The sequence below is a fragment of the Rhamphochromis longiceps genome, linkage group LG3 (assembly GCF_057381845.1).
Source record: "Rhamphochromis longiceps isolate RC_006_pf linkage group LG3, R_longiceps_female_GT1.1, whole genome shotgun sequence".
Classification (NCBI taxonomy): domain Eukaryota; kingdom Metazoa; phylum Chordata; class Actinopteri; order Cichliformes; family Cichlidae; genus Rhamphochromis; species Rhamphochromis longiceps.
The window spans coordinates 46,400,066-46,427,199 of record NC_140559.1 but is presented as its reverse complement, the minus strand read 5'-3'; the positions used below and the strand labels follow the sequence as shown (position 1 = coordinate 46,427,199).

General features: G+C 43.2%; 1 protein-coding gene across 1 annotated transcript in view; it reads right to left on the bottom strand.

The window, feature by feature from the left end:
- Positions 1-4,806: 4,806 nt before the first annotated feature.
- LOC146675035 (insulin receptor substrate 1-B) overlaps positions 4,807-27,134 on the bottom strand; it is a 71,990-nt gene continuing 49,662 nt past the window's right edge. Inside the window, exon 4 of the mRNA XM_085399908.1 lies at positions 4,807-8,377. Coding sequence (XP_085256034.1) covers positions 8,370-8,377 — 8 coding nt within the window. The 3' untranslated portion in view covers positions 4,807-8,369. The remainder of the gene's footprint in view (positions 8,378-27,134) is intronic.

The window sequence follows — 27,134 nt, the reverse complement described above, 5'->3', positions numbered from 1 at the left end:
TTTCTTAAGGAAGCGCTCCCCCCCCCCCCCCCCTTCTGATACGTTTGGACAGATTCAATAAAAGAAATTGGAGCAAATTGGATGGAAAATGAGTGAAAAAGCAGCCAATGTCCAAAGAAAAACAACATTGGAAAGGATTTCAGAAAAGCCTTCAGATGTTTTGCTTGAGAGCACTTTAAAAAACCACATGAAAATCTACCTCCTTGGAAGCAGAATATAAAGAAACGAGGGATGGCTCAAGACTTTTGCACAGTACTGCAATAGAATAAGTGTGAATAATGTTGAGGAATCACTCTTGAAGCATGGAGTAGTGCCCACATCACCGTTCCCACATGTGCTTCTGGAACAAAAGCTTCATCCATGCCCTACATTCATCGAGCTTCCTGTGGACCGCACCATGGAGGAAGTCATAAAGACCGGAAGACTTCCTGTATTGTTGCCAGCATTTAGTGGTACAAAGTGTACATGATGTGCAAGGCCAGAGACTAGTGATGTAAACCTATAAAAATAGATCGCTTAGCCTCATCAAAGGGCCCAAGACGTACATCTGACGGGAGATTTATGCATCTGTTTTCTTTCTGCAGCTTTAAGACCTGTTTTTACTGCGCTCAGCAGATGTGTTGATGCTTTAAAGCAGACTGGAAATCAAACTATTTTAGGAAATGATTTTCACACACACACTCGACGGAGCTTTTAGCATTCTTTCATATATTGAACATCAGATTTCATACCATTCCTTGATTCGTTATAACACTAACTACAACAGCCTTGATTTTACAGAAGCAGACTGTAGTCTAGTACATCATGCAAGCACTCTTTGCTTGCATGCTTAGTGCATGGGATCATTAATGTGCAGTTACATCATTTTTGAGGACTTAAACTGAAGGAATTGTTAACCTGCAACAAACTGAAGTTTCCAAATCCTAGCTTCAATCAAACTGAGCATACACTATATTGCCAAAAGTATTTGCTTGTCCCTCACCCCTTCACGCTTCCTGTTTTTAGTCCATAGGGTTTAATATTATGTTGACCTGGAGGAATGTTTATGGAAATTTTTGATCGTTCTCCCAGAAACGCATTTGTGAGGTCAGATACTGATGTTGGATGAGAAGGTCTGGCTCACAGTTTCTGCTCTAATTCAAACCAAAGGTGTTCTGTCAGGATGAGGTCAGGACTCTGTGCAGGCCAGTCAATGTCTTCCACACCAAACTTGCTGGTCCATGCCATTATGGTCCTTTCTTTGGTGCATTGATGTGCATCCATTCTGGAACAAGAAGAGTCCATCCCCAATCTGCTGGATTACCAAATAGAGAAGCGTGATTCGTCACTGTAAACAACACGTCTCCACTGCTGTAGAGTCCAGTGGTGGCGTACTTTACGCCACTGCATCCGACACTTTGCGTTGCACTTGGTGATGTAATGCTTGGATGCAGCTGCTCGGCCATGGAAACCCATATAAAATAATATAAATATAGTGCATATTGAGGTTCAAAATAGACTCTTGCACTCAAAAATTGCACCATTAAGTAGCTTTTTTTCCCCTCTGTGGTGTCGATCATATCTGCTATCACTGTGGAAGCTCACCGTAGCATTTTTCTCGAGCACTTTAAAGGATTTATGTACTCTGTGAAAAATCTGACACCGCTGGGAACTCCAGACATAAAGCTCATGTGATGTTCCACATAGGGACTCCTGTGGTTATTTAACTGAATTTGTTCACACGATACTCTGCAGGTATTCCTAATGTTTATACAAGCAGGGTTATAGAGTGTATTTGTGCCACTGTGTATGTATTTGTGCATGTAGGTGTGTTTGTGTAACTGCAACACAGATACAGTATGATGAACACATATACAATAACGAGATTATTGGCAGTCAGACACATCAGGTCCACCCGCTGGCTCATGGCCAGCGCACCTCCCTATGACTGAACTTTGTGTCCTCTTGCTTTGGCTCCCATCCACCATCCGTCTTCTGCTCTCTTTCAGTCGTTTGTCTTCGCCAGGGATGCTGTCACCGTAGCCGAGCCTGGCATCATCGCTGGCTGTCGCCACTACTACCAGATGGCCGCTGTGTCCATTCTCTCCTTATGATGCTCTGCATTTCCGCCTTGTCTTATTTAACTGTAATGAGATTAATTTGAATGAGTTTATCTGCTGTGAGGGCCTCAGAGTGCATCACAAAGATGGTTTGCTTCTTCATTTTTAGTTCACTGATTGTGGATTTCTATAGAAACAGGGACATTCTTTGTGACAGTGTTTAAGGTCACTCAGTAAATCAGGAGCATTGCTTGCCTAAGCACTGAATAGGACCAGAGAAATGACTGAAACTATAATGTACTAGACTATTTTGGTAAATGTCGCATTTCTGATGTGTTTCGGCCTTTCAGGCCACACTACAGAAGAAGCTTCTAAAAGTGTCCTTCCAGGGTCAAGATGATCTGCATTTAAATGTGGACAAGGAAAACATCCTAGGCGTGCACCTTTATCTGCTTTTCTGATGTGACTGTACACCGTGTTGTTATTAGTTGGCTTTTTATGGGCCAACATTTCTAAATAGTTATGTTCATAGCGCCACCTGTTGCTTTGGCATGCTCTTGACAGCAATTCTTTTTGAAGATTAAAATTTTCTGACCCACACTCATACAGCTCAGCTCAATGTCTTGTTTATTGCATCCAAAAATGAGGCTACGGCATGTTCACGGATCGAGCCCGAATCAGTACTCAACATTTAGCAAATCACAAATGCACAAACAATTGGAGCACAGATTACAAGTTTTACAGTTTTAACACTTTTGTCCTGCACTTCCACCATCTTGGATGGTTAAGTCAGGGTTAGCGGGGGTGCCTCAACTTTCTGATTTGGAAATCTGACTTGATGGGATGTTCTGGTGGAATAGGCTGACTCAGAAGTTGAGATTTCTGATTTTTGAGTATAAATGGTGTGAAGAATTAGTCATGCCCCTACAGCTACCTGTTAAAATTCCCAACTTTGCAGCACAAATGTATGGAAGCTAGTTCACGCCACAGATTTTTCCTCTTTTTTTCCATCCATAAGTCAGAATTACTTAAATTTATTAAGTAAAATTTTGAGGTACAAACTTTAAGAATTAATTACAAAAATAAATTAAAAATTCAGTTGAGGATGCAAAGTTCTGCTTCACATAACTAAACGCCCCCTTCATAATGATATAGGGGATGCACTTGACCATGTTCGCACTTTCTTACCATTCATTTTGTAAATATGTGTGTATGCACTGGACACATCTTGTTTAAGGATTCATTATCCTGGCTCCTGCTTGTGTAAACTTGTGTAGACCCTGGGTGTCAAATGTTAGGCCTGGGGGCCAGAATCAGGCCGGCATGCTGGATGAAAAAATATGAAGGAGGGCATAAATTTGGGACTTTTAACCGTATTTTTACATTTTTAAATGGCCTGTATTCGTATAGCGCTTTACTTAGTCCCTAAGGACCCCAAAGCGCTTTACACTACATTTAGTCATCCACCCATTCACACACACGTTCACACACTGATGATGGCAAGCTACATTGTAGCCACAGCCACCCTGGGGCGCACTGACAGGCGAGGCTGCCGGACACTGGCGCCACCGGGCCTTCTGACCACCAGAGGCAGTAGGCAACGGGTGAAGTGTCTTACCCAAGGACGATTACAAGACGAACTGCCAACTCTTGAGCCACACTCGCCCACTTTTACAGCTTTTCTTGCAAATAACACAGACAAACACACACACATTAATACTACACTAAAGTTGTCAATGATCGGTTTGTTTTCGGTCGTTTCTGTTTTGGCGGCGTCGGGGGGGGACTTCTTTGTCTTATATTAACATATCTCTGATATTAGACGTGTAATCAAACAATTTTAGCTCTTCATAATCAAACACCGAGTTTCACTCGTCTTGCCCACAGTTGTCACAGTTGGCTGACACTTCTGTTTTCAGCTGTATTTTCCAAGACGCATTTACACAAAAAGTGAACTAGCGCCAAAGAGAACTAAAGTGTCAGAAAAAAGCAGCAGTGTAGGTTTCAGTATCCTCAGGTGTGGTTTTAGTGCCTTATTTTAATCTTTGGGGGCTTATGGTTGTCTAAACTAGCCTTAATTTTTATTCATAAAGGGAAGTGAGAGCGTGTGCAGGTGCACGTCTGGTCTCTGCGCGCTCTCATTTCTATTAATTCCTTCTGCCAGCCCGCAATCACACCTGGGCTGGGTTTAGTTACTCATCCATCTGTGGACGAAGACGATACAAGATCCCACACGGGAGCACGGATTTATCGGGCAGAGGAAAGCTTATTTAATAATAAACCCAAGTGCTGAGTGAGAGGGTCGCATTGAATGAGGCAGAGGGAGGCCTTTGAGCGAACACGGTGTTGGTTAAATTCCCGGTCAGACGAGTGATTAACTCCACCGGAGAGCGGCCAAAAAATCCAGTCGACGATCTTATCAATGGAAGTGGCGAATGTGACTAAGACGCCTTTGAAAAACGACCAGGCCATTTTCCTTTCCACAAAACAGCGTGACATCTGCGCTGTGGTCGCAGCCTCATCGAGCGTGTGTGACTCACAAAGTGTGAGAGGCGCATGAGCCCGTCTGCGTCTGTGGCATTTCTCGCAGATGTTCACACTTGCTTCAGACTGTAAATTAAAGCGTCTTCCGCTCGCAGCTCAGTAGCTCCGTTGTTTTTCTGTCATTTTTTCTTTCTTTTCTTTTTACCAAATCATCCCCATTACATCAATCAAAAACCCAGCAGCCAGTCTCAGACACAAAAGAAACCACAAGTCCTTTTAGTCCTTTTGTTGTTTGACTTTTTTTTAATCCTTTCTAGTCAGATTTTGTTTTTCCTCAAGCAATAGAAGTAAAACTGTCTACATCAATTGCAAATCTCACAATATTCCCCATTCAGTACCATCCCTCGGGGGGAACAGGAGGAATACATACAATTCAGAACAGCAGCAGCAGCACCTTCCTGCACATTTAATGAACACATCTACATCCGCTAACAATGCAATGAATGAAATCATACAGCCGACCTTAAAACTGCCTGAGCGTCTCCCAGAAGGAGTTCAGTTCATGATATGTGGGTGTGACAATCGAGTACGTCGCCACGGGCAGCCGAAGTTGTCCAGGCTGCGGGCAGTTTGACAAGGTAAAAACGTTCATTATGAAGCAAAAATAAAACAAAAAAAGAATAAAATCATCAGATGCTCAGAGCTTGAGGGATGGGGGGCTCTTAATGGCAGGATAATAACGACAGGATTGAAAGCAACTGTGTTTGTGCGCTCTTTCTAAACTCCAAAGTACCATCAAGCATTTGCGTTTTGGCTGAAAACTGCTGAGTTACATTATGAGAACATCTCCAAAAGTACCATTAGAAGCTTTTCTACTCATTATCGCGTGTTTGCCTGCGAGTCTGGGGTGGGTAAACACGTGAGATTCATGTGTTCATGAGTCTGTTTTTCATTCTTATTCCTCCCCCCTCTCAATTCTGAATGACTATCCTTTATTACCCGCAGTTTCCTACCAATCAAAAAAGCTCAATTGTTACGCTGTCAACCTCAAAAGTCATGTGACCAGAGGGAAAAAGTTCACGAGCATCCCGAGGCAGGCGGGCAAACACGCGAGTCCAAATTTGCAGCTACACACATACATGTGTAATTAGACGTTAAGTTATTTATTATTTTTCTCCTTCTTGCTGCTGTTTCTGTGCGGCGGCCTTTTCTTCCTCTTCGTGCACTTGTATTTTGTTTAAACCCTCCAGTCAGAGTCACACACAAATTCAAGGTTAAAGCATACGCAAATCTTCACAATGAGCAGACAGCGAGGTGAGATATGTCACGGTTTTCCCCTCGCTGCTAAAGAAAACACCAGGGGAGGGAGAACATAAAAGGTTACATTTTTTAACATTTTTTCATCCCCCCCAAAACAAAAACAAAGCAATGTGTCCAGACTTGAGAGCTCAAGGTCACCAGAGGAGAACAGCCGCGATTTTTTGTGTTTTGGCACTGCTGCGATTTAGTCCTCCATTAAGGTCCAACGCTTATGGGCTCAAAGCCACGGCTATCAGTCAAGTCATCGGATAGATCGCTGCCACACCGCACAAACAGAAAAAGTTTTTTCATGAGAACTGTACAGCCAAAAGAGACCCAAAAACAATAAGAGACAAAAATAGTCAGTATACTCTGATAGGATATCTATATTAGTGCTAGTTGCTAAGAGAGAGATATGACAGACAGGCACTTAAGTTCTAATGCATAGCAGAGATTGAAGCAAGAGCCTAGACAGAAAAGAAGGACTTGGGGCCAAAGCAAAGTGAAAACACCTCTTAAAATGTTTGGTGAACAAACTGCAGTTTTTTTCATACCGATGAAATGAGAACTGATCCCTGCTCAGCTGCTAAAAAGCAGTGTGCTGACGGCTACAAAGCTAGCATCAGCATGGCTATTGATAGGGCCTCTGTCCTCAGCTGTGTGCACTGTATGCTATTTAGCATCCTGAGATGAAGGGGATTAAGTGAGACACAAGTGTCTGGAGCCAGTAGCTCTAATGGGATTGCTTAGCAGTATATTTGGGGAGGGGGGGTCTAACCCTGAGCTGTGGTCAGCAGGACGGCGAATTTACGCCCTGGCACAATGCTAATATGTTAATCTGATCTAGCTGGTTTTAACTAGCTAGCAGGCAACTGTACTCCCTGCTACAAGTGTCTTTTGTTTGAGGCCTGTGCGCTCAATACTTATGGCTCACCGAACAGCGAAAGTATGCAGTGAAGAAGATATCAGGAGCAGAAAAATTTGAATTTTGAAGAGTAAAATCGACGCATAATATTTAACAGTACGCTAACAGCAGCTATGCTAGTATTTCTCACAGTAGAAAGGAAGGCTAGCAGATTGCTAGTACTTTAGGTCTCAGTCAGACAAACCTAGTGGCTTGCTAGCGACCATTTAGCAGCTACTGGTTGCTAGGTTAAAATATTTATTCCTCAACCAGTTGCGAGTCATTGCTAGAGGCTGCTGGCAGTTGCTGTGAAACTGATTGCAAAAGCTCCATACTCAAATGGTTGGAGACTAGTTAGTAACCCCGTTGCAACCACCGTTTTCTAAGGAAAAATGGGTATTACACGACTCTGAAATTGGTCACAAAAAGGTGTTTTTATTGCTGCATCAAAAACATTGTGATTGCTTTGCTTGCTAGAGGCTGCAAGAAGAAATGCTGTCCGCTAACACTTTCCATCTCTTCACCAAGCAACTGTGAAACTGTAAGAAAAAATTGGAAATGGAGAACTGTTTGCCTTCAAAACAGGTTGCAACTTTTGAAACGTGTTGGTTTATGGTTTGCTTGGGAGAGTAAGCGGTGAGTGTTTGCAGACAAGTCTGCATCTTCCTTGCAAACTACAAGTGACTGCAGCAACCTGCTGGCAACCACAGCAATGACAAGAAGGTGCAGTTTTTGGTGCAGTGATTTCCTCTAGCAACAATTCGCTGGGGACTACTAACTTTTTCCCTAGCAACCAGAAGTTGCCAGGAGGTTGCCGACTGGTCTCTAGGCTTGTGGCTCTGAGGACTTAGTGAAATTTCTGCGTTCATGTCATATTTATTGTGTACAATCTCCCCCCCTGTTTCATTTTATTTCAACATTCCAGTTAGGACTGTCAACATGTTTTTCTTGATTTTACCCATCTTGGAAGACTCACATCAAGGAATATGAACTGAAACCTAAAGACATAGTGTCTATAATGTTTTTCAGCCACATACGAGCAACTCTAATCACAAAGCTGACGATCGCTGTGCACACACAGCAAACCTTCAAACCTTCCATACTTTATGACATGAATGCAGTAAAAGCTCACACCAGTGCTCCCCACTTTTGTTTTTAGAACTACATTAAATCAAGCTTGGAAAGAAAAACAACAAAAAACACCCCACAAAGCTTCACTGAAATTCTCTGGAAAATGGCTACAATCTGAAAATGAGGCACTTTTTGAGCAGATGTACAATTCCACACATTTTTCTTTTTCATCAACCGTTGTATTCTTTATAATTGGAGCTCTTCCAATTAGGAAAAAAGAAAAGAAAAAGAAAACACTGTTCTCCATTTTTGTACCCTCCTCTGACGGGTTTCACTCAAGGAATGAGAGCAGCAAATAGCTTTTTAAGAATGTCATTTGGCACACATCCCTGTTGGTTTCCACAACCAACTAGATGAAAGCGAAGAGGAAAAAAAAAAGAAAAGAAGTTTTCCATCAGTCTCTGACAAAGTGCTTGAGGACCGTGTCCGATCCAGCTGCTCTCTCGATGCGATAGGTTGCCACAAAATGAAGAGGCGGAGCCTTTGTTTTCCCCAGGGACGATTCACCGACATCAGCACTCTAGAAGAAAAGCCAGAGAAGAGAGGTTTGATTACAAATCGTATAAACACACCTCAGATATGAAGAAGATGAAAGAAATGTTATGTAAACAAAGTGTCTCCACCTTATCTGGTTAATATGTAATGTGTGATATCAGTTCTGAAACACGCTGACCCTAAAACGAACAACTTGAATACGTAGTGCGGCTAAACGGGCTGGAAGAAAGACTCAGACAGGAAGAAGGAGATAAAGGGAACAGCAGGGAGGGAGAAAGTGAGGACACCTATGGCTACAGGCAACTGTGTGTGTGAGAGTGTGTGTGTGCGCACAAGCCCGTACGTGGGAAAACAGAGTTCTAGATCCCATGTTGCATTTTCCTGAGCACATGCCCCAAATGTGAGCACACAGGTATGTGGGAAAATGTCACTGCTGCAGTTATTCAAAATGTCAAGTCTGAAAAGTAGTCATGGCTTCTTTTTCTTTTTTTTCTTTTTTTTTGCGCCGTTGGAAGGATTAGCTGCATAATTCTGCTCCACAGTAGAGACAGCAGCAGAATCACATGACATCCAGAGCCATCTGTCAGTCTTGGGTCCTCTGTGCCGTGTCATGTTAGGTTACCCTGGTCACAGCTTTAGTAGTCAGTGTACAGCGATGATTGCAGTGCAGAAGTGAGCTAAAATTGTTTTTATACAAGGGGGAGTCTGCACCCTCTATCCATTTACTACTACAAATGGTACCACTGGTGCAAAAGAAATTGGTATACGGCTCGAGAAGAATGGCACCACAGCGCTTAGCACTGACGCCACGTATCAGGAACACTGCAGCTCTAGCAGGTCTGTGTATTGTGTGGGTGTGTCTTATGTCATCCAGGTTTGTGATCTGTTAGGGGGGGCGTGTCCTGGGTCTGCCCCAGGGGCCTCCTCCCGGAGGGGCATGCCCAGAACACCTCGCCCAGGAGTCATCCTTATCAGATGCCAGAACCACCTCAGCTGGCTCCTTTTGGTGTGGCGGAGCAGCGGCTCTACTCCGAGCCCCTCGCGGATGGCCAAACTCCTCAACCTATCTCTAAAGGAGACGTCAGCCACCCTTCGAAGGAAGCCCATTTCTGCCGCCGGTACCTGCAATCTCGCTCTTTCGGTCAATACCCAAAGCTTGTGACGATAGGTGAGGGTAGGGACGCAGATTGACTGGTAAATTGAGAGGTTCGCTTTTACGCACAAGCTCTTCGCCACGACGGACCGGTACAGCATCCGCATCATGCAGCCATAGAACCAATCCGTCTGTTGATCTCCCGCTCCCTTTTCCCATCACTCGTGAACAAGACCCCAAGATGCTTAAACTCCTCCAGTTGGGGCAGGAACTCGTCCCTGACCAGGAGTGAGTACTCCACCCTTTTCCAGCTGAGGACCATGGCCTCAGATTTGTATGTTGCATCTGAAATATTTAAGCTGAATAAAGTTTTAAGATAGAAATCATTCAAATGACAATTAAAGCTGGATCTTTAGTTAGCAATTTGCAGTGATGTGGTGGCCTGGAGACGATAGAAACTGAATGAGTTTTTGCAACTTCAAATGACATAGCTGCCGGTGACACGGGAACAAAGACGAGCTTTGCTCAACTTAGAGGAGAGTAGCTGAAGTAACTACCAATGAGAGTAAAAAGATAATTGACATGTGACCTGGAAGTAAACTGGTAACTTGTGTTACCTAGGCAACTGGAGCCTGGATTATCAGTATGTGACCGGCCTTAAGATGCAAAGTGATGTGCAAGTTTGCACATTGCAATTTTAACTTATTGTATTTTATGACTATTGCTTCTTTTATTAATTTTGTTCTTTTGTAAGGTGACCTTGGGTTTTTCAAAGGCGCCCTCAAATAAAATGTATTATTATTATTATTAAGTGAACAGCTTCCACTGGGATACAGGTCAAGGATAAGTAGTTCCTCCATTGTTAAAAGTATTTATGTACACAATCTTATCTTTTTCTTCTTTTGTTATTTTTTGATGGAGATCCAATCTCTTTATGGTCACGATTCACCTCTTAGCAGGTTAGCTTGGTTCAAGGCTTAAAACTCTGTGAGGGTTTTCTGAAACCTCAGTGGAGAAAATGGACCAACCAGTCAGGATGCAGGATGAAAAGAATCAGAAAACACTGGCTGACTCAACACTGCGCAGTCTGACAGGCCTCCGGACTGATGTTGTGCAGTCTGACATTGATTGCATTAGACACATATAACTCGGTTAGATGTGCAATTATTCCTTCAAGATTTCAGTTTTCCCGTGGTGTGTATGGACCTTCAAACCAGATGTCAGGTTGTTGTATTGTGGAGTAGATAACAACCGAGTACAGGCTAACTGCTATAAAGGTCTTGTGTGTTGTAAATAAACAATGAATGCAAGATGCGAACCACAGCTCCTGCACCTTGTACTGGAAGCACAATTATGACGACCATAAAGGTCAGTAAGTGCCCTCTAAACTGGTTCAGTCAAATGTGGTGACTCACACTGAAGGCACTTAAGCCGCCGAGTGCCAAAATAACCAAAGCACAAGGCTAGTAAAGAGGACAGGCTCAGAGAGAGTTCCCAGTCTCTTTTCTTAAAATTAAAAAAAATTAAAAAATTCCCAGCCTTGCTTGACTCTCTAATTGCAATTGAGGGTACTCTGTATTTACACCCCCTCCCTCTCTCTGTCTTCCCCCCAGCTTGTCTTCTTCCTGGTGCAGTGAGCTATATTTAGCGTGCCTCAGCACAGACGGTGCCCACCAGCCAGCCAAGCCGTGACGGCCTAAATCAGAGCGGAGCAGCTCGAAAAGCAGCAACATAACCGAGCTATCCGGCATGAGAATCCAGAGCAGGGTGTCGCTACACGTTCTTGTTAGTGCTGCAGCTCTGCCATGGATACACACATGCAAACTCTGGGAGATGCTGTAATTGCGCAGATGACATTCACTTAATAACGACCTTTCCTCTGCACAGACGTGGCAAATTATACAGGAAAAAAAATGTGAAACAGCTGTCTACACATACAGCCTTTTATACGCGGCTACATGTGCAGTGCTTCCTCTCCTGGTCACACTAATCAGATATCTTATTTTCCCCAGGCTGCCCCATGCCGTCGCCTTGGACGTGTTAATCGATCTCATCCACTTCCTAGCATCGTTTCTCCATCTGTTGGCTAATCAATAGGATAATGACCACGGTGGCGATTGTGTGAGTGTGTGTGGCTCTCTTTCACTATTCTCCCAGACTGTTTAAATCAAGAGGTTAGACAAGGCTATCTGCCTCCGGAGTACAGTGTCTAGCCAATAACTGTTCTCTAGCCGCCTGTGTGTCAGAAAGTGTGTGTGTAATTAGGAGAGTCTGGGTCTATGTGATGTCTCAATCGAGGGCTGGCTAAAATTGAAAGCCACCCTGTTCTCCTGTCGTAAATCGACTGTGTCAGTCTGTCATTTTCATGCCGCCCCGGCTCCCACAAGACACGGAGGCTGCTCCCAGCAACGTGATGTGAGTCACTGAGTGCACTGGTCACTTGGTTTGGTTTAAATCATATTTTATGCTAAAGGAAATTGGCCAGACCCGCGCTAGAGTCCATCATGTGTTTACAATCAATGGAAAGTGGCGCTGGTTGAAAAACAGACTGTACAAAAAGAGCATTGTCAGTGTCACCGTCTTCATGAGAGCAAGACACATGTGCACTAGATGGATCTATGAACTTCACACAGGAACAGATGAATGTAAAATCACCAGAAAGCATCAATGCTCATCACTGCATCTCATCCTTCTGTGAGCATCTCATAGGTCGCAGAGCAGAAAATGTACAAATCCGTTCTTACTGAATGCCTCGAGCGTGCTGCGATCTCTTTGTGCAAGACAGCAAATTCCTTGCAACTCCAAAAGTAGCCAAGAAGCCACGACCTTTGACCTACACATTGCAAAAAGCCAAGAATATTCTTCTGGAGATCATTAAAGTCTTTTCAAATGAGAGAATCTCTTGAGGGTTTTTCCACGATGGATGCAATTTTTCAAGCCAGCGACTTGAGCTCCCGAAATCCTTCTGCACTGTTATTATACTTGATTCCATTAAATCATCTATCCTGCAGGCAAGGCGAGCAGCTAAGAGGCGAAACGGCGCAACATGAGCCGGGATCCAGCGTCAAAGACAGCTGCGTATACACGGATAGACGAAAACTGGCAGGCTGAACCGACAGGACAGCTCCCGTGTCACCTCATTTTATTTCTTCCAGCGACGCCAGAAAGTCTGTCAGTTATAAGGATTTAATGTTTGCACTCTGACCACAGCGTCTGATTTCACCGTACTTATTTGTTAGTCATGAATTTGGCGCGCATGTGGATGACGGTTTGGTAAAAGTAATACTGCAACCAAAATCTTCCTCTGAGCATCTAATGCTTGGCTCGTGGGGGCTTCAGAGGTGGGTGTGGGAAAATATAAATACATAAAAAAATCTGAAAATGGCTTCTTCATTGTGGGTGGCAGCTGCAACCAGCTCGTCTTACAAGAACTGCTAAAGATACTACAGTTGCCATTTTAAACATTCAATGCAAGCACACTGTGGTCATTTTTGCACAGAAAAGAACAAATGGAAGAGTTATACGGAAGACCAACAGTGCCCGAATTGGAAAATAAAAAAATACCTACAGTAGAAATGTAGAAAGAAATACAGAAACAAAAACATTTACTACAATACACAAATGTTCTGTCTGTTCTTGAACTCCTTGTTCAATCAGGAGTTGAGCAACCAAACTCATCACGCCCAAATATTTTAGGCCGCTACAGGTTCTTATCTAATCACATGCCTTGCAACCGCCTAATAATTGATTAAAATCACAAACCAAACATTACTGTACCATTGGCCAGGCCAGGTTTCCAGTGCCTCTACTCCAAACCCCTCTCAGATGGCTGAGCTCCTCACCCCTTCTCCAAGGTAGATGCCAGCCATCCTTTGGAAAAAGCTCATTTCTTCCGCTGTCAGTTTTTGTCATTTCTTAAAATAAATTAAAAATTATTGGCTAGATTTTTTCCCCAAAATTTTTCATTTGATTTAAATCCTAATACTAATTGTTTTGTTCAATAACTTGTTATTCTGGCATTTTTGGGCCTCCGTACACTAAGAACACTAATTTCCTCCTCCTTTCTTTGAAGTCAAAACGAGAAAATGCAAAGGCGTTAAAACCGGTTTCAAACAGCCACATTTTAACCTCATCTGAACTGAGCTCTTGTATATTTCAGTTTTCTGAGATATTTGGAATCACTTAGACCTGATAAGTATAAAAACTAAGCATCATCTTTGAACAGAAAGTCATCCTTTTTTAAAAGTATGTCTTGAAATGGGGTTTATTTGACAGCAAAAGACAATAAAGTCACCACTGTACAGGTATATGGTGCCGAAAAGGCAAAATACAAAGTACCCATATGAGGACACACAATATATGAGAGCTGTTCAGGTAAAGAACAAGTAGCCGAGTTAAACATCAAAGAGTAATTCAAACACTAGTGTAAAGTAGTGTTTGAATCACACATGTGACAGACATGTGCACAGCCGTTTTGGAGTCTACAGGAAACAGTCGACAGATATTTCTGGTGGAGTACTCACACCAGTTTTTGACTGAATCCTTTGAGCTGTTGCCAACAACCAGAAAATAGGTTGAAGAGATTTGTAGAAAGGCAAAAATAATTCTTTATCTCCTGATTACATCCAGAATCAGATCTCAAGCCCGTCCCCATCGTATTTAATAGTCTGCATAAACTCAGTAAGTCAGGTGAGTACAATAAGATGGTCACCAGTAGGCCACGTCATTAAAACTCTCTTTAGGAGTGGCCCTAGCTAGGAGACTGTGGTGCCCTGAGCAATTCCTTGAGAAATTTATGGTTTTTGTGAAGCTGTTCTGCTGCATTTTTTGCAGTGCAGCAGGGGGGGGGGGGGGGGGGGGGGGGGGCTTATCCCAATGGGGAAGTTGCTGCTGTTTATGAGGCGGTTGCACATGGCCTGCAAAAACGCTCATGTAGGAGTTTTAAGTAACATCCCCATTAAATGGTTTTAATGTTGTGGCTGATTGAGTTACAGCACAAAACGTTACATTTTCTGCACATGCTGTTCGGTACAAACAGAGTGGGAAGGTTTTCCTGGGAAAAACTCTTCTGAGACTAAGACAGCATCTCGTGTTCACCAAAACACGATTTGAAATCAGTATGCTCCAGAACGAGCACCTCCACGCGATGCTTAACCACCTTTGAAATAATGAGAATTAAGGCGCTAACCATCCATCTTTAATCAAAGCTTTTTATCACCTGAAGACATCTCTTCATTTGAATACAACATTTTCCTTTTATGCTCAGCTGTAAATTTCCATGCGTTACATCCGTGCAGCTGACAGCGGCGAGCAGACTGCGTGGTGCTGAAAGACGAGTTGACGCTTATTGCATTTTCATGCCTGCCCCTTCTGTAGCTCTGCCGCCGTCAATCACGCCTCCAGCAGCTCGTAGCATAGCTGCTGTAGCTATTTAACCAGGTGTGCGAGAGGGTAAGGTATATATACACAAAAAAGGTTATGAGATGAGTGCGAAAAGCTATAGCACTCTTTAAATGGTATTAAAAGCTAAATGCTTATTAAAGGTGGTAATTTGTTCCTATATTCTGTGAGGTTCAGAGACAGGCCTGTATAAGGCTCCAGAGACTTTCCATTATGCAGCAGCGCAGTGGGAAAGCCTGAGTGGGCGTGTTACAGCACAGGAATGTGTGGGGACAGGAAGAGATGGACAGAGACAGAGCAGCACTGCAGAGTCAGGGGGAGAAGAACATCCACTGTCCTGTCCCATGTGCCGCTTCGCATCCGAGTATTTTTAGCTCATCCTTGAACAATATCCGAACAAGTAGTTTGTTATGCTGCCAGGCCAACATGCTGGCCTTTGCACACTACAGCTTTCTCATCACCTGAGAAATATACTGGGACAAAAATCTTCTGTTTCATCACGTCACACCTTCGCTATTTCAACACCTGCCTCAAACAAACGACAGTGAGCTTCTGAACTTTGCACTCAGCCTCGAGATCACACCTTGAACTCGTTCCCTGTACGATTCTGAATTTTGAGATCTCACTTCTGGCTTTTAAAGCTCTTCATAGCCTCTGGTGTACGACCTCCCTGATCTTTTAGTCACATATAAGCCCGTGTCAGCATTCACAGCCCAAAAACTAAGGAAGGAGATGCCCGAGGAAATCAGGTCTACAGAGTCAGTGGCTGCCTATGTGCAGCCCAAACGCTTTAGTGAGAATACACAAGCGTCTGTTTCACAGGGTGGCTTAAACCTTATCAGTGTCAACAAGTAAAGCTGATTACTAGCTGCTTTCTTCCTGATCTAGACGCTCAGTGATCTGCAGAAACCCAGACGTTAATAAAGTATAAAGAGAGAGAAAATAACAGCAACTCCTGCAATGAATGGACAACGCCAAAAAGCTAAAAAAAAATACAACAAATCATCACCATCTTATTAAATGCATCTTGTATCTCAGCACCAGAGCAGTAAAGACAAGTCAGTCACTAAGAACTGGACACATCTGCTTACGCTTCTGTCAGTTAAGTTTGAGACACTCTTTCTCAGGCCATCCATCCATCACAGGGTCACAGTCTAAAGTCTATCCCAGCAATCATGGGGAGGTGAGGGGATTCAAACCTGGGCCCATCTTTCTGTGAAGTGATGGTGCTAACCACTGTGCCACTTTTTGCCTATTTCAAGTCATTATACATTGATTATTGCTGGGTTTGGACAGAAAAATTGCATCTAAACATGTTATCTTGACCTCTGGAGATTGTTTGCTGTTAATTAGTAAACAAATTTCAATTCAATTTCATTTACACAGCACAAAATCACAACAGTCGCCTCAAGGCCCCCTATATTGTAAGATGAAGACCCTATAATAATACAGAGAAAACCCCAACGATCAAACAACAATCTTTGAGCATGCATTTGGCGACAGTGAGAAGGACAAACTCCTTTTTAAAAGGAAGAAACCTCTGAACCAGGATCAGGGAGGGGAAGTCAAGACTGGATGGTGGTGATGGGAGGGAGACAACACAAAAGGCACACTGTGGATGAGAGCCAGGGAATAATAATAACTATTGACTAAACACAGAGTGGTGCATGAAGACACAAAAAGACGCTGCCTCCATGTAGTTTACCCATAAATAGAAATAACCACCAAAGGTCACAATTAGTCTTTTTATTGCAACAACAAACCAGTCCGGGCCTGTGCGAGTTGCTTCTTAACCTTTGACCAACTTTTAAAAAAGTGTATTAATTTTTCCAAACAGCTCATGCTGCAGACATCAGTGTGTTGTAACCAGATGATCCCACTGTAGGTCCAAACGTCGGATTCCCCTCAGGGCATCCGAGGATTTTCCTAACTGTTGAAATGAGTGACTTTAAAAAAAAAAAATAGAAAGAAAAAACAACCACTGCAGAGAAACTCGAACCCAGTTTGAGCAGAAACTTCCTGCCGTTGCTCCAAATGCAGCGTTTAAACTGTGTAACAGAAACTGGCAACCGTAGTGAAATCTGACATGGGACGTCCTGTCCCTGGAGAGCGCAGACACAGCGAAAGCCAACGGGACCAAAGGGTTTTTGTGGACGTTATCTCATTCATTCTCCCACTCTCACTCACACACATACGCACACACAGTCACTGTCTGCTGATTCAGACCGGCGATTTCTCTCCGTCTTTGTGTCGTGCCGCTCCACCAGTTCTGCCACTTTCTACTAATGCCGATGGCCCCACTGAGCATTGACACACACACACGTATGCACACACATGACGGTGGCATCCTGAGTGAAGTGATATACAGAGTGATAACATGAGCAGGTGGGATCCTCTCTTCCGTGTAAGGCCTTTCCCAGAATGCCAGCGAACAGCTGTGTGTGGACGGACAAACGAAGTGAAACACAAGAAGCTGTTGCACCATCTTGAAGTAAAGCCGCCGAGCTGCTGCTGAGACATTTGTGTCTTTTCTTGCTTCGCTGTGACAGAACAGCAAAATTCAGCCAAAGTGTTTTTTTGGCACATCAGTGAAGAAGATGTAAAAGGAAGGAAATCTTCTTTATTAGTCTTCACATCACACCAGCACCGATCTGGATCAAGAAATTCATTGTAAAGCCGACTAAGGCTGGTAGTTGAACCAAAAGTGCTGCAAACATGAACATGATAATGTTAATGTTCATCCCACAGCCCACATGTGCATCTGGAGCAGAAATATAGGGAAATGCATTAACACGAATACTCTCAGCGGCCACTTTACTCGGGTCTTTAATCCTTTATGTCAAAGATTCAACAAGGTGCTGGACACATCTTTGGAGATTTTGGTCCATATTGACATGATAGCTGTAAAAGTCTGCAACAATACTCAGGCTGGCTGTGGTGCTTAAATGATGGTCAGGTGTTACTAAGGGACACAAAGTTTGCCAAGAAAATATCCCCCATACCATCACACCAGCAGCAGCCTGAACTGTTGATACAAGGCAGGATGGATCCATGCTTTCAATTTTGTTTTGCACTAAATTTGGATACCATCATCTGAATGTCGCAGCAGAAATCGAGACTCAGACCGGGAATCGTTTCTCCAATCTTCTGTTGTCCAGTTCTGTTGAGCCTGTGTAAAATTGTAGCCCCACTTTCCTGTTGTTACAGGAGTAAGTACAGAAGCTAATTGTTCTGGTTTTCCATTCTGCAACTTTAATGTTTTATAATCAGTGTAACCACTTAGCTGCTGCAGGCTGTGCCTGCTTTTATTTTAATAAACAGTGGCCTTTTCCTAATAAATTTGCCATATCAGCTCAGGTGCCAACATGTCAGTGTGGTATTTACAAAATGTTCCACCCTCAAGATATACTGACTCTTCTATTGCAGCTGGCTTGAGTTATTATTAATTGCAAAAATGTTGTAAAAAAAAAAGAAAAAGAGATTGTATAAACAATAAAAAAAAGAAAGAAAGGTTTGCTATAGTTGAGATGACTCTCAATTAAAGCCTTCACTTCCCGGTGCCATCTCGGTCAGTTCCTCTATAGGTCTTCATCACCTCATAGGAGTGCTCTGCTGTGACAGAGGACCCAGAGAAGAACTCATGAACCTTTGGATCATTAAAATGACAAAAAAAAGGGGTTGACGGTGTGGAATCTGGAGTTCAGTTTGGAAATCGTGTCCCGTGTGTTTGGAAACTGATGCCAATCTGTGTTTCACAGTGCCTCCGTGTGTGTCTGTGTGTGTTCATGACAGCTCCTGGCCTCTGCTCCAATCTGATGATGAATTGTGTAATTATTAATAGAGACGCCTCTGCCGCTTCATACAGCAACAGCTCTGCTGGTTTTAAGTTACTATGTGCAGCTTTATTGAAAGAAGTGCAGCTCTGTGTGACTGCATATATATGCGTGTGCAAACACCGAGGACGAGTGTGATCGAATGTGCAGGCATGCACGTGAGAGCGTAGGTGTGTGTGTGTGTGTGTGTGTGTGTGTGTGTGTGTGTGTGTGTGTGTGTGTGTGTGTGTGTGTGTGTGTGTATGTGTGTGTGTGTGTGTGTGTGAGAGAGACTGTGGGTACAGTGGCGTGTCCAGCGGGGTGGCCTGGGGGGGCACAGGCCACCCCCCCAACCAGACTGGCCACCCCAGGTGCCACCCCAAAGACAAAACAATAAAATTCAATCAAATATCAAATGTCCGATTATGTGTTCACGGTGAAGCTCAGATATCCGAGTGTACGTGAATGCAGCATCGCTTCTGCGCTATGTGCATCACGTTAGCAAAGGTAGGAGAGCCAAGCGCGAAAGACGGCACTGCAGGAAACAATTTTTCGGTGAAAGAAAATGAGGACAGAATAAATGTCCCGGTAAGTAATATTAAGTTTGTTGAGTTTAGTAAACTTCGGTGAAATTAGAATACCAAGGAAAAAAATAACACTTAAAGAATTATTGCAGCCGTCGAATATTTCAGACAGTATGCTACTGAGGGCAGCTAACATAAGAGTCATGAGTTATAAGATATAATCTAAGTCGTAACATTGCTGTATGGAGCTGCAGATTTGGTTGCAGGTTAACATAGCTGGACTGGCCATCGGGCATACCGGGCATATGCCCGGTGACTTATTTATTTATTTTTTTTGTAATGGCATGAACAATGAGAGGTGGTGGATTGGCCAGATGCAGGTCGATGTGTAAAAAATAACTCAGTTGTTTGGTGGTGGCTATGGCGGGGCTTCCACAGAGGCCAGCAGGTGGATGAGGGAAGGGGAGGCAGGAGGAGAGACCCGAAGCAGCCGCCAGTCCGAGTGTCAGGTGAACTGAACTTCAGGTAAGAAGTTATGACCTGCAGTCTATCTGGGTCAGATATAAACCAAGTTTAGGTGCAGTTTATTTTCGTTGTGCTGACTTTTTACCCTCAGTTGCAATAACTCGTACTGCGTTCTAGCCAGCTTGATGGAGTTTTTAGGTGGGTGGATGCTATGATGTTACTGATAGTGAACTTTATTTTATTCATAAGGTTAGTAGAGTTGCCAACGGCTCCTTAAAAAAATGGAATGGTCCCTCATTCAGAGAAAATATTACGCGTTTGGTATTGAGCTGAGAAGAGACGCAGTTTGTCCCGAACTTTAGCTATAATGAAAAAAAGACAAAGCTGGATTTATTCTGTGTGTTTACGCTGCACAGCTGCCTCTTCTTCTCTCATTCTCTCCCCCTCCCTCTCCTGTTGCTACTTCAATCATGAAACTGATCAATGATCAGCTGATCGGCTTTTCTCTCTTGTTTGTTTATCGCCCACTTTGCGCCAGAAAGAGGAAACCAGCAGATGTCGCGCTAAACAACAGCAGCACGTTTAAGCTTGATCAGCTGTTGTTAGAATTTATTTAATATTAATTTCTAGTATCAGCTGATGTTTGCTGGAGCCACAGCTGTAAAGCTGCTGGTCATGATGTCGGTTTGGATATGTGGTGAGAGGGAAACATGAAGATGAAACCAGGAGATGTCCTTACTGAACCATCAGAGCTGAACAGGTGATGGAGAAACAGGTTTACCTTTTAGGTGACATGAATGAGTTGAAGTTATGAACTGTTTCTGAGAGACAAATAACACCAGGATCCTTTTCTAAGTAGCTGACAACTGGTAACTGTGCAGCGGCGGGTCTAGCAAAGTTTTGCCAGGGGGCAGGTAGGGCATTAACAGGGAAAGGGGGGCACAAAGAAATACTTTTCTTTCTTATTCTCATTTAAAATATCTAGCTTTTATTAAATAATTATCTAAATCTTACAACCAAAGTTTTTATCTGATGTAAAATGTATAGAAATCATACATATACCAACAAGACTGTGTACATCACTGTCACAACAGCGTTTGTTTTCATTCAAAGTCTTTATGGCTTTAACACCTGGTGGGCCGGTCTGTAGTCAAAATGCCCGATTTTCTGTCCCAGTCCAGTCCTGCAGGTTAATACTGGCAGTGTCACCATGCCAGCTGACTGTATTTCATCGTCAGCCAGTGTTGTTCTTTATCAATATTACCAAAGTTTACGATAAGGCAGCATAGAAAGTATTTACTTGCTTTCAGGTTTTATTCAAATGTTAGTCTTTTCAGTTGTTTCTCCACTTTTTTCCTGTTTCAAAATCAAACACCAGTTTGTGAGAAGATTATCTTCTTTTTTAACAGGCAGATAAAGTTTTACATTGGAACTGGCTAATTTGTCAATTGTTTGTTACAAATGTTCGTATTTTAATATTCAAAAATGTTTTTGCTCAAAACATATGTGCACTATATGTCAGTAAAAATACTATGCAAATATTGATGTCCTTGAATGCTGAGTAAGCACTGACAAAGCACTGATTGTATCTCTTGTACTTTATCAACGCAGTATCTAAAAACTTTGCACCGTAGTGGTTAAAATCTCATTCTAATAAGAGTTAAAAGCGCATTCGGTTATTAGGTTTATAGGATTATTGAATTATGGTTAACGGTTGGTAGAATCTGCCAATTACATCTGCCACCCTTCTCCAAATCTGTGCCCCTACCTGGCCCCCCCAACAAAAATTTTCTAGACACGCCACTGTGTGGGTAGACAGCAGACTTGGCCAACATGCACAGCAAATATTTATCTAAGAACCTTCTGGACTCTCCACTACTGACACTTGCCATCGCCTCATCTCCACAAGAGGAAACGCCTCCTCTCCTTCTGCCCTACCTGCTCCCCATTATACACTGAACAAAAATATAAACGCAACACTTTTGTTTTTGCTCCCATTCCCCATGGGATGGACGTAGAGACCTAAAATTCATTCCAGATACACAATATAACCATCCCTCCCAAACAGTGGTCACAAATCAGTCCAAATGTGTGGTAGTGGGCACATCAGCTATATTGAGATAATCCATCCCACCTCACAGGTGTGCCACATCAGGATGCTGATCTGACATCATGAGTAGTGCACAGGTGTACCTCAGACTGCCCACAACAAAAGGCCACCCTGGAATGTGCAGTTTTGTCTCACAGCAAAATGCCACAGATGCCACAAGCAATGAGGGAGCGTGCAATTGGCATGCTGACAGCAGGAATGTCAACCAGATCTGTCGCCCGTGCATTGAATGTTCATTTCTCAACCATAAGCCGTCTCCACAGGCGTTTCCGAGAATATGGCAGCACATCCAACCGGCCTCACAACCGCAGACCTCGTGTAACCACACCAGCCCAGGACCTCCACATCCAGCAGGTTCACCTCCAAGATCGTCTGAGACCAGCCACCCAGACAGCTGCTGGAACAATTGGTTTGCACAACCAAACAATTTCTGCACAAACTGTCAGAAACCGTCTCAGGGACGCTCAACTGCATGCCCGTCGTCCTCATCGGGGTCTTGACCTGACTCCAGCTCGTCGCCGTAACAGACTTGTGTGGGCAAATGCTCACATTCGATGGCGTCTGGCACGTTGGAGAGGTGTGCGCTTCACGGATGAATCATGGTTCACATTGTTCAGGGCAGATGGCAGCTGAGAATGTCCCAGTTCTTGCATGGCCAGCATACTCACCGGACATGTCACCCATTGAGCATGTTCGGGATGTGCTTGACCGGCGTATACGACAGCGTGTACCAGTTCCCACGAATATCCAACAACCTCGCACAGCCATTGAAGTGGAGTGGACCAACATTCCACAGGCCACAATTGACAATCTGATAGACTCCATGCGACGATGTGTTGCACTGCATGAGGCAAATGGTGGTCACACCAGATACTGACCGGTTCTGGGTCCCCAGACCCCCAATAGCGCAAAGAACTGCACATTCCAGGGTGGCCTTTTGTTGTGGGCAGTCTGAGGTACACCTGTGCACTACTCATGATGTCAGATCAGCATCCTGATGTGGCACACCTGTGAGGTGGGATGGATTATCTCAATATAGCAGATGTGCCCACTACCACACATTTGGACTGATTTGTGACCACTGTTTGGGAGGGATGGTTATATTGTGTATCTGGAATGAATTTTAGGTCTCTACGTCCATCCCATGGGGAATGGGAGCAAAAACAAAAGTTTTGCGTTTATATTTTTGTTCAGTGTAGTTCGAAGCACCTCCTCAGCATGAGCTACACTCATCCCGAGCCATTCCCTGCACTTGCTAAGGACTGGAGATCAAAACAGAATTAAAAGGACTTGTACTAGACTAATATTCAACAGCTGACCGAAGTGAATGTCACTCTGTGTCTGCTGGATGTGTAAATGAGCAACCGCATGCTAACAAATTAGCCCTAAAGGAAGTTATAAGGTGATAATATGTTTGGGCACTCGTTTGTTGGCTTGCAAGGCCACCAAAGTAGTCGATTCATGCAAGTCGAACGCTGGCAGTTTTTGCCAAATTTGATTGATGGCAGAAATGAAATGACAGGACTCGTGCGCAGCTCAAAATTAAACCACAAGTCCCTACAGACCACTCCAATCACGCCAGCTTGGTTTGCAAAACGCTTTCCTGAGATCAAACATGCAAATCCACTGCACCAGTCGCCTCACATGCTTGGACGTGTTTGGACGGTTGCACGCAGGTTGAAACAAGAAAAGGAGAGAAGCTAGAGAGGAGCGAGCGAAACGTTGACATGGATACGAGTGACACAATAACAGGAGATGGAGTAAGCTCTGAATCAATGAGCTGCAATGAGCTGGAGCAGGAGTATGAAATGAGTATGTGATTATATGTCTGTGTGTGTTTTGGAGAGTTGGGCAGCCATGCAGCTGTGGCGGCTGGCCTGGCCCATTATTATGGCCACTAACTGGATAAGAAACACAGTTCATAAAAAACTACATGAATAAAAATAAGAGACACGGCTGTGTTTTTACTATTTATATTAGAGATGGCACGATACCACTTTTTTATGTCCGATACCGATACCGATATCATAAATTTGGATATCTGCCGATACGATATGAATCCGATATAGTGTTTTTTAATCAACAAAACTGTTTTTTTAAATATCTTGCTGCATTTTGTATAAGTTCATACTCAAGTTTAAAACAACAACTACACTAAAGCTATTCTGTTATACCTGTATGCAAAAAAAAATATTTCATAGTTCAGCAATACTGATCAATCTAATAAACTTAAACCTACACCATCCTCCCTATTCTGGTATTTTAAAGAGTACTTAGCGTAAATATTAAGCAGCCTAACTAATAGGGTTCCAACTCCCAGCAACAACAAAAATAAATAAATAAAAAATAGGGAACCACCCCTCACGCTCCACCTCATGATGCTTAATCGACGTAATCAACCTTAATTTGATGCAGTGTGAAAAAAAAATGCACAGAAATCAATTATTTTTTTCAATATATTAAAATATTAAATAGATTCAACATCTTTCTTCAACAAAATTGCAGACTGCACAGATGGTACCTTCCCAAAGGAAAAAGTACTATAGCTTACTAGGGTATATTAGACTTAATAGTCACTATATACAGTAATTGACTTCTATTCATTTTACATCAAATTAAAACTTTGGGTGTCAGATAATTATTTATTAAAAGCTAGACATTTTAAATGAGAATAAGAAAGAAAAGTATGTCTTTGTGCCCCTTTTCCCTGTTCATGCCCTATCGGCCCCCCTGGCTAAACTTTGCTAGATCCGCCCCTGCACAGTTACCAGCGTCAGCTACGTAGAAAAAGATCCTCGAGTAGAAAGTAATATTAAATAAATTCTAACAGCAGCTGATCAAGCTTAAACGTGCTGCTGCTGTTCAACCGCTGGTTTCCTCTTTCTGGTGCAAAGTGGGCCAAAAACAAACAAGAGAGACTCACGACAGAAAAGCCGATCAGCTGATCGTTAAGCAGTTTCATGATTGAAGTAGCAGCAAGAGGAGGAAGTCACTCCATATATCGCTTGTTAAGCTTAACGCAGGAATGCTTTACAAACATTCAGAGATGGACTTACACACTTGCTTTACTTCTCTCGGGGATAACTTTGTCGGAGATGAAATGCCGGGTTGCTAGCGAAGCTCCAAATGCTATCCAGACCACCGACAGGTCCCGCACGCCACAGCCGCTCTATCATGTGATGCATACTGCTCCGACGTGCTAACGTTCTGAGGTGAGTTACGGCGTGTTGCAAGTTTTGTGAGGTGCTTTCGTGATATTTAATGGATCGGATTACATTTTTTATTTTTCTCCGATATCCGATCCAGTAATTTAGGTCAGTATCGGACCGATACCGATACGTAATATCGGATCGGTCCATCTCTAATTTATATACAGGGAGTGCAGAATTATTAGGCAAATGAGTATTTTGTCCACATCATCATCTTCATGCATGTTGTCTTACTCCAAGCTGTATAGGCTCGAAAGCCTGCTACCAATTAAGCATATTAGGTGATGTGCATCTCTGTAATGAGAAGGGGTGTGGTCTAATGACATCAACACCCTATATCAGGTGTGCATAATTATTAGGCAACGTCCTTTCCTTTGGCAAAATGGGTCAAAAGAAGGACTTGACAGGCTCAGAAAAGTCAAAAATAGTGAGATATCTTGCAGAGGGATGCAGCAGTCTCAAAATTGCAAAGCTTCTGAAGCGTGATCATCGAACAATCAAGCGTTTCATTCAAAATAGTCAACAGGGTCGCAAGAAGTGTGTGGAAAAACCAAGGCGCAAAATAACTGCCCATGAACTGAGAAAAGTCAAGCGTGCAGCTGCCAAGATGCCACTTGCCACCAGTTTGGCCATATTTCAGAGCTGCAACATCACTGGAGTGCCCAAAAGCACAAGGTGTGCAATACTCAGAGACATGGCCAAGGTAAGAAAGGCTGAAAGACGACCACCACTGAACAAGACACACAAGCTGAAACATCAAGACTGGGCCAAGAAATATCTCAAGACTGGTTTTTCTAAGGTTTTATGGACTGATGAAATGAGAGTGAGTCTTGATGGGCCAGATGGATGGGCCCGTGGCTGGATTGGTAAAGGGCAGAGAGCTCCAGTCCGACTCAGACGCCAGCAAGGTGGAGGTGGAGTACTGGTTTGGGCTGGTATCATCAAAGATGAGCTTGTGGGGCCTTTTCGGGTTGAGGATGGAGTCAAGCTCAACTCCCAGTCCTACTGCCAGTTTCTGGAAGACACCTTCTTCAAGCAGTGGTACAGGAAGAAGTCTGCATCCTTCAAGAAAAACATGATTTTCATGCAGGACAATGCTCCATCACACGCGTCCAAGTACTCCACAGCGTGGCTGGCAAGAAAGGGTATAAAAGAAGAAAAACTAATGACATGGCCACCTTGTTCACCTGATCTGAACCCCATTGAGAACCTGTGGTCCATCATCAAATGTGAGATTTACAAGGAGGGAAAACAGTACACCTCTCTGAACAGTGTCTGGGAGGCTGTGGTTGCTGCTGCACGCAATGTTGATGGTGAACAGATCACAACACTGACAGAATCCATGGATGGCAGGCTTTTGAGTGTCCTTGCAAAGAAAGGTGGCTGTATTGGTCGCTGATTTGTTTTTGTTTTGTTTTTGAATGTCAGAAATGTATATTTGTGAATGTGGAGATGTTATATTGGTTTCACTGGTAAAAAAAAAAAAATTGAAATGGGTATATATTTGTTTTTTGTTAAGTTGCCTAATAATTATGCACAGTAATAGTCACCTGCACACACCGATACCCCCCTAAAATAGCTCAAACTAAAAACAAACTAAAAACGACTTCCAAAAACATTCAGCTTTGATATTAATGAGTTTTTTGGGTTCATTGAGAACATGGTTGTTGGTCAATAATAAAATTATTCCTCAAAAATACAACTTGCCTAATGATTCTGCACTCCCTGTACAATGTACCACACAGTGCACTGCATTCACAGAGCTTGTTTGAATGTCCTGTTCTGAGTATGTAAATTCAACCAACATGGAGCACTGCCTCGGGGATTGATGGGATTTTGTTTGACTTCAGACAAGTATAAAAAAAAACAACAACATTACAGACACGTGCAAGAAAAAACACCCGCTCGACCTCCAGCTGCCTTCCACCTCCTCATTGTTTACCATGCACTGAAATCAACACTTAAAAAGAAAAGTCCTTTTAAAGTTTGCAGTGGTCACTGGCAGATGCACTCTGGGAGTCATAGTCCAACAAATATACTGTTCTTACCAGTCAGCCATACAACGGACACGGTGATGCTCAATCATCCAGGTAAGTAGATCCGAAAAGGTTGATTCTGTTCATCTGGACGTAGCGTTTTCAGTGAGAGAAATGTTTCGTCACTCATCCA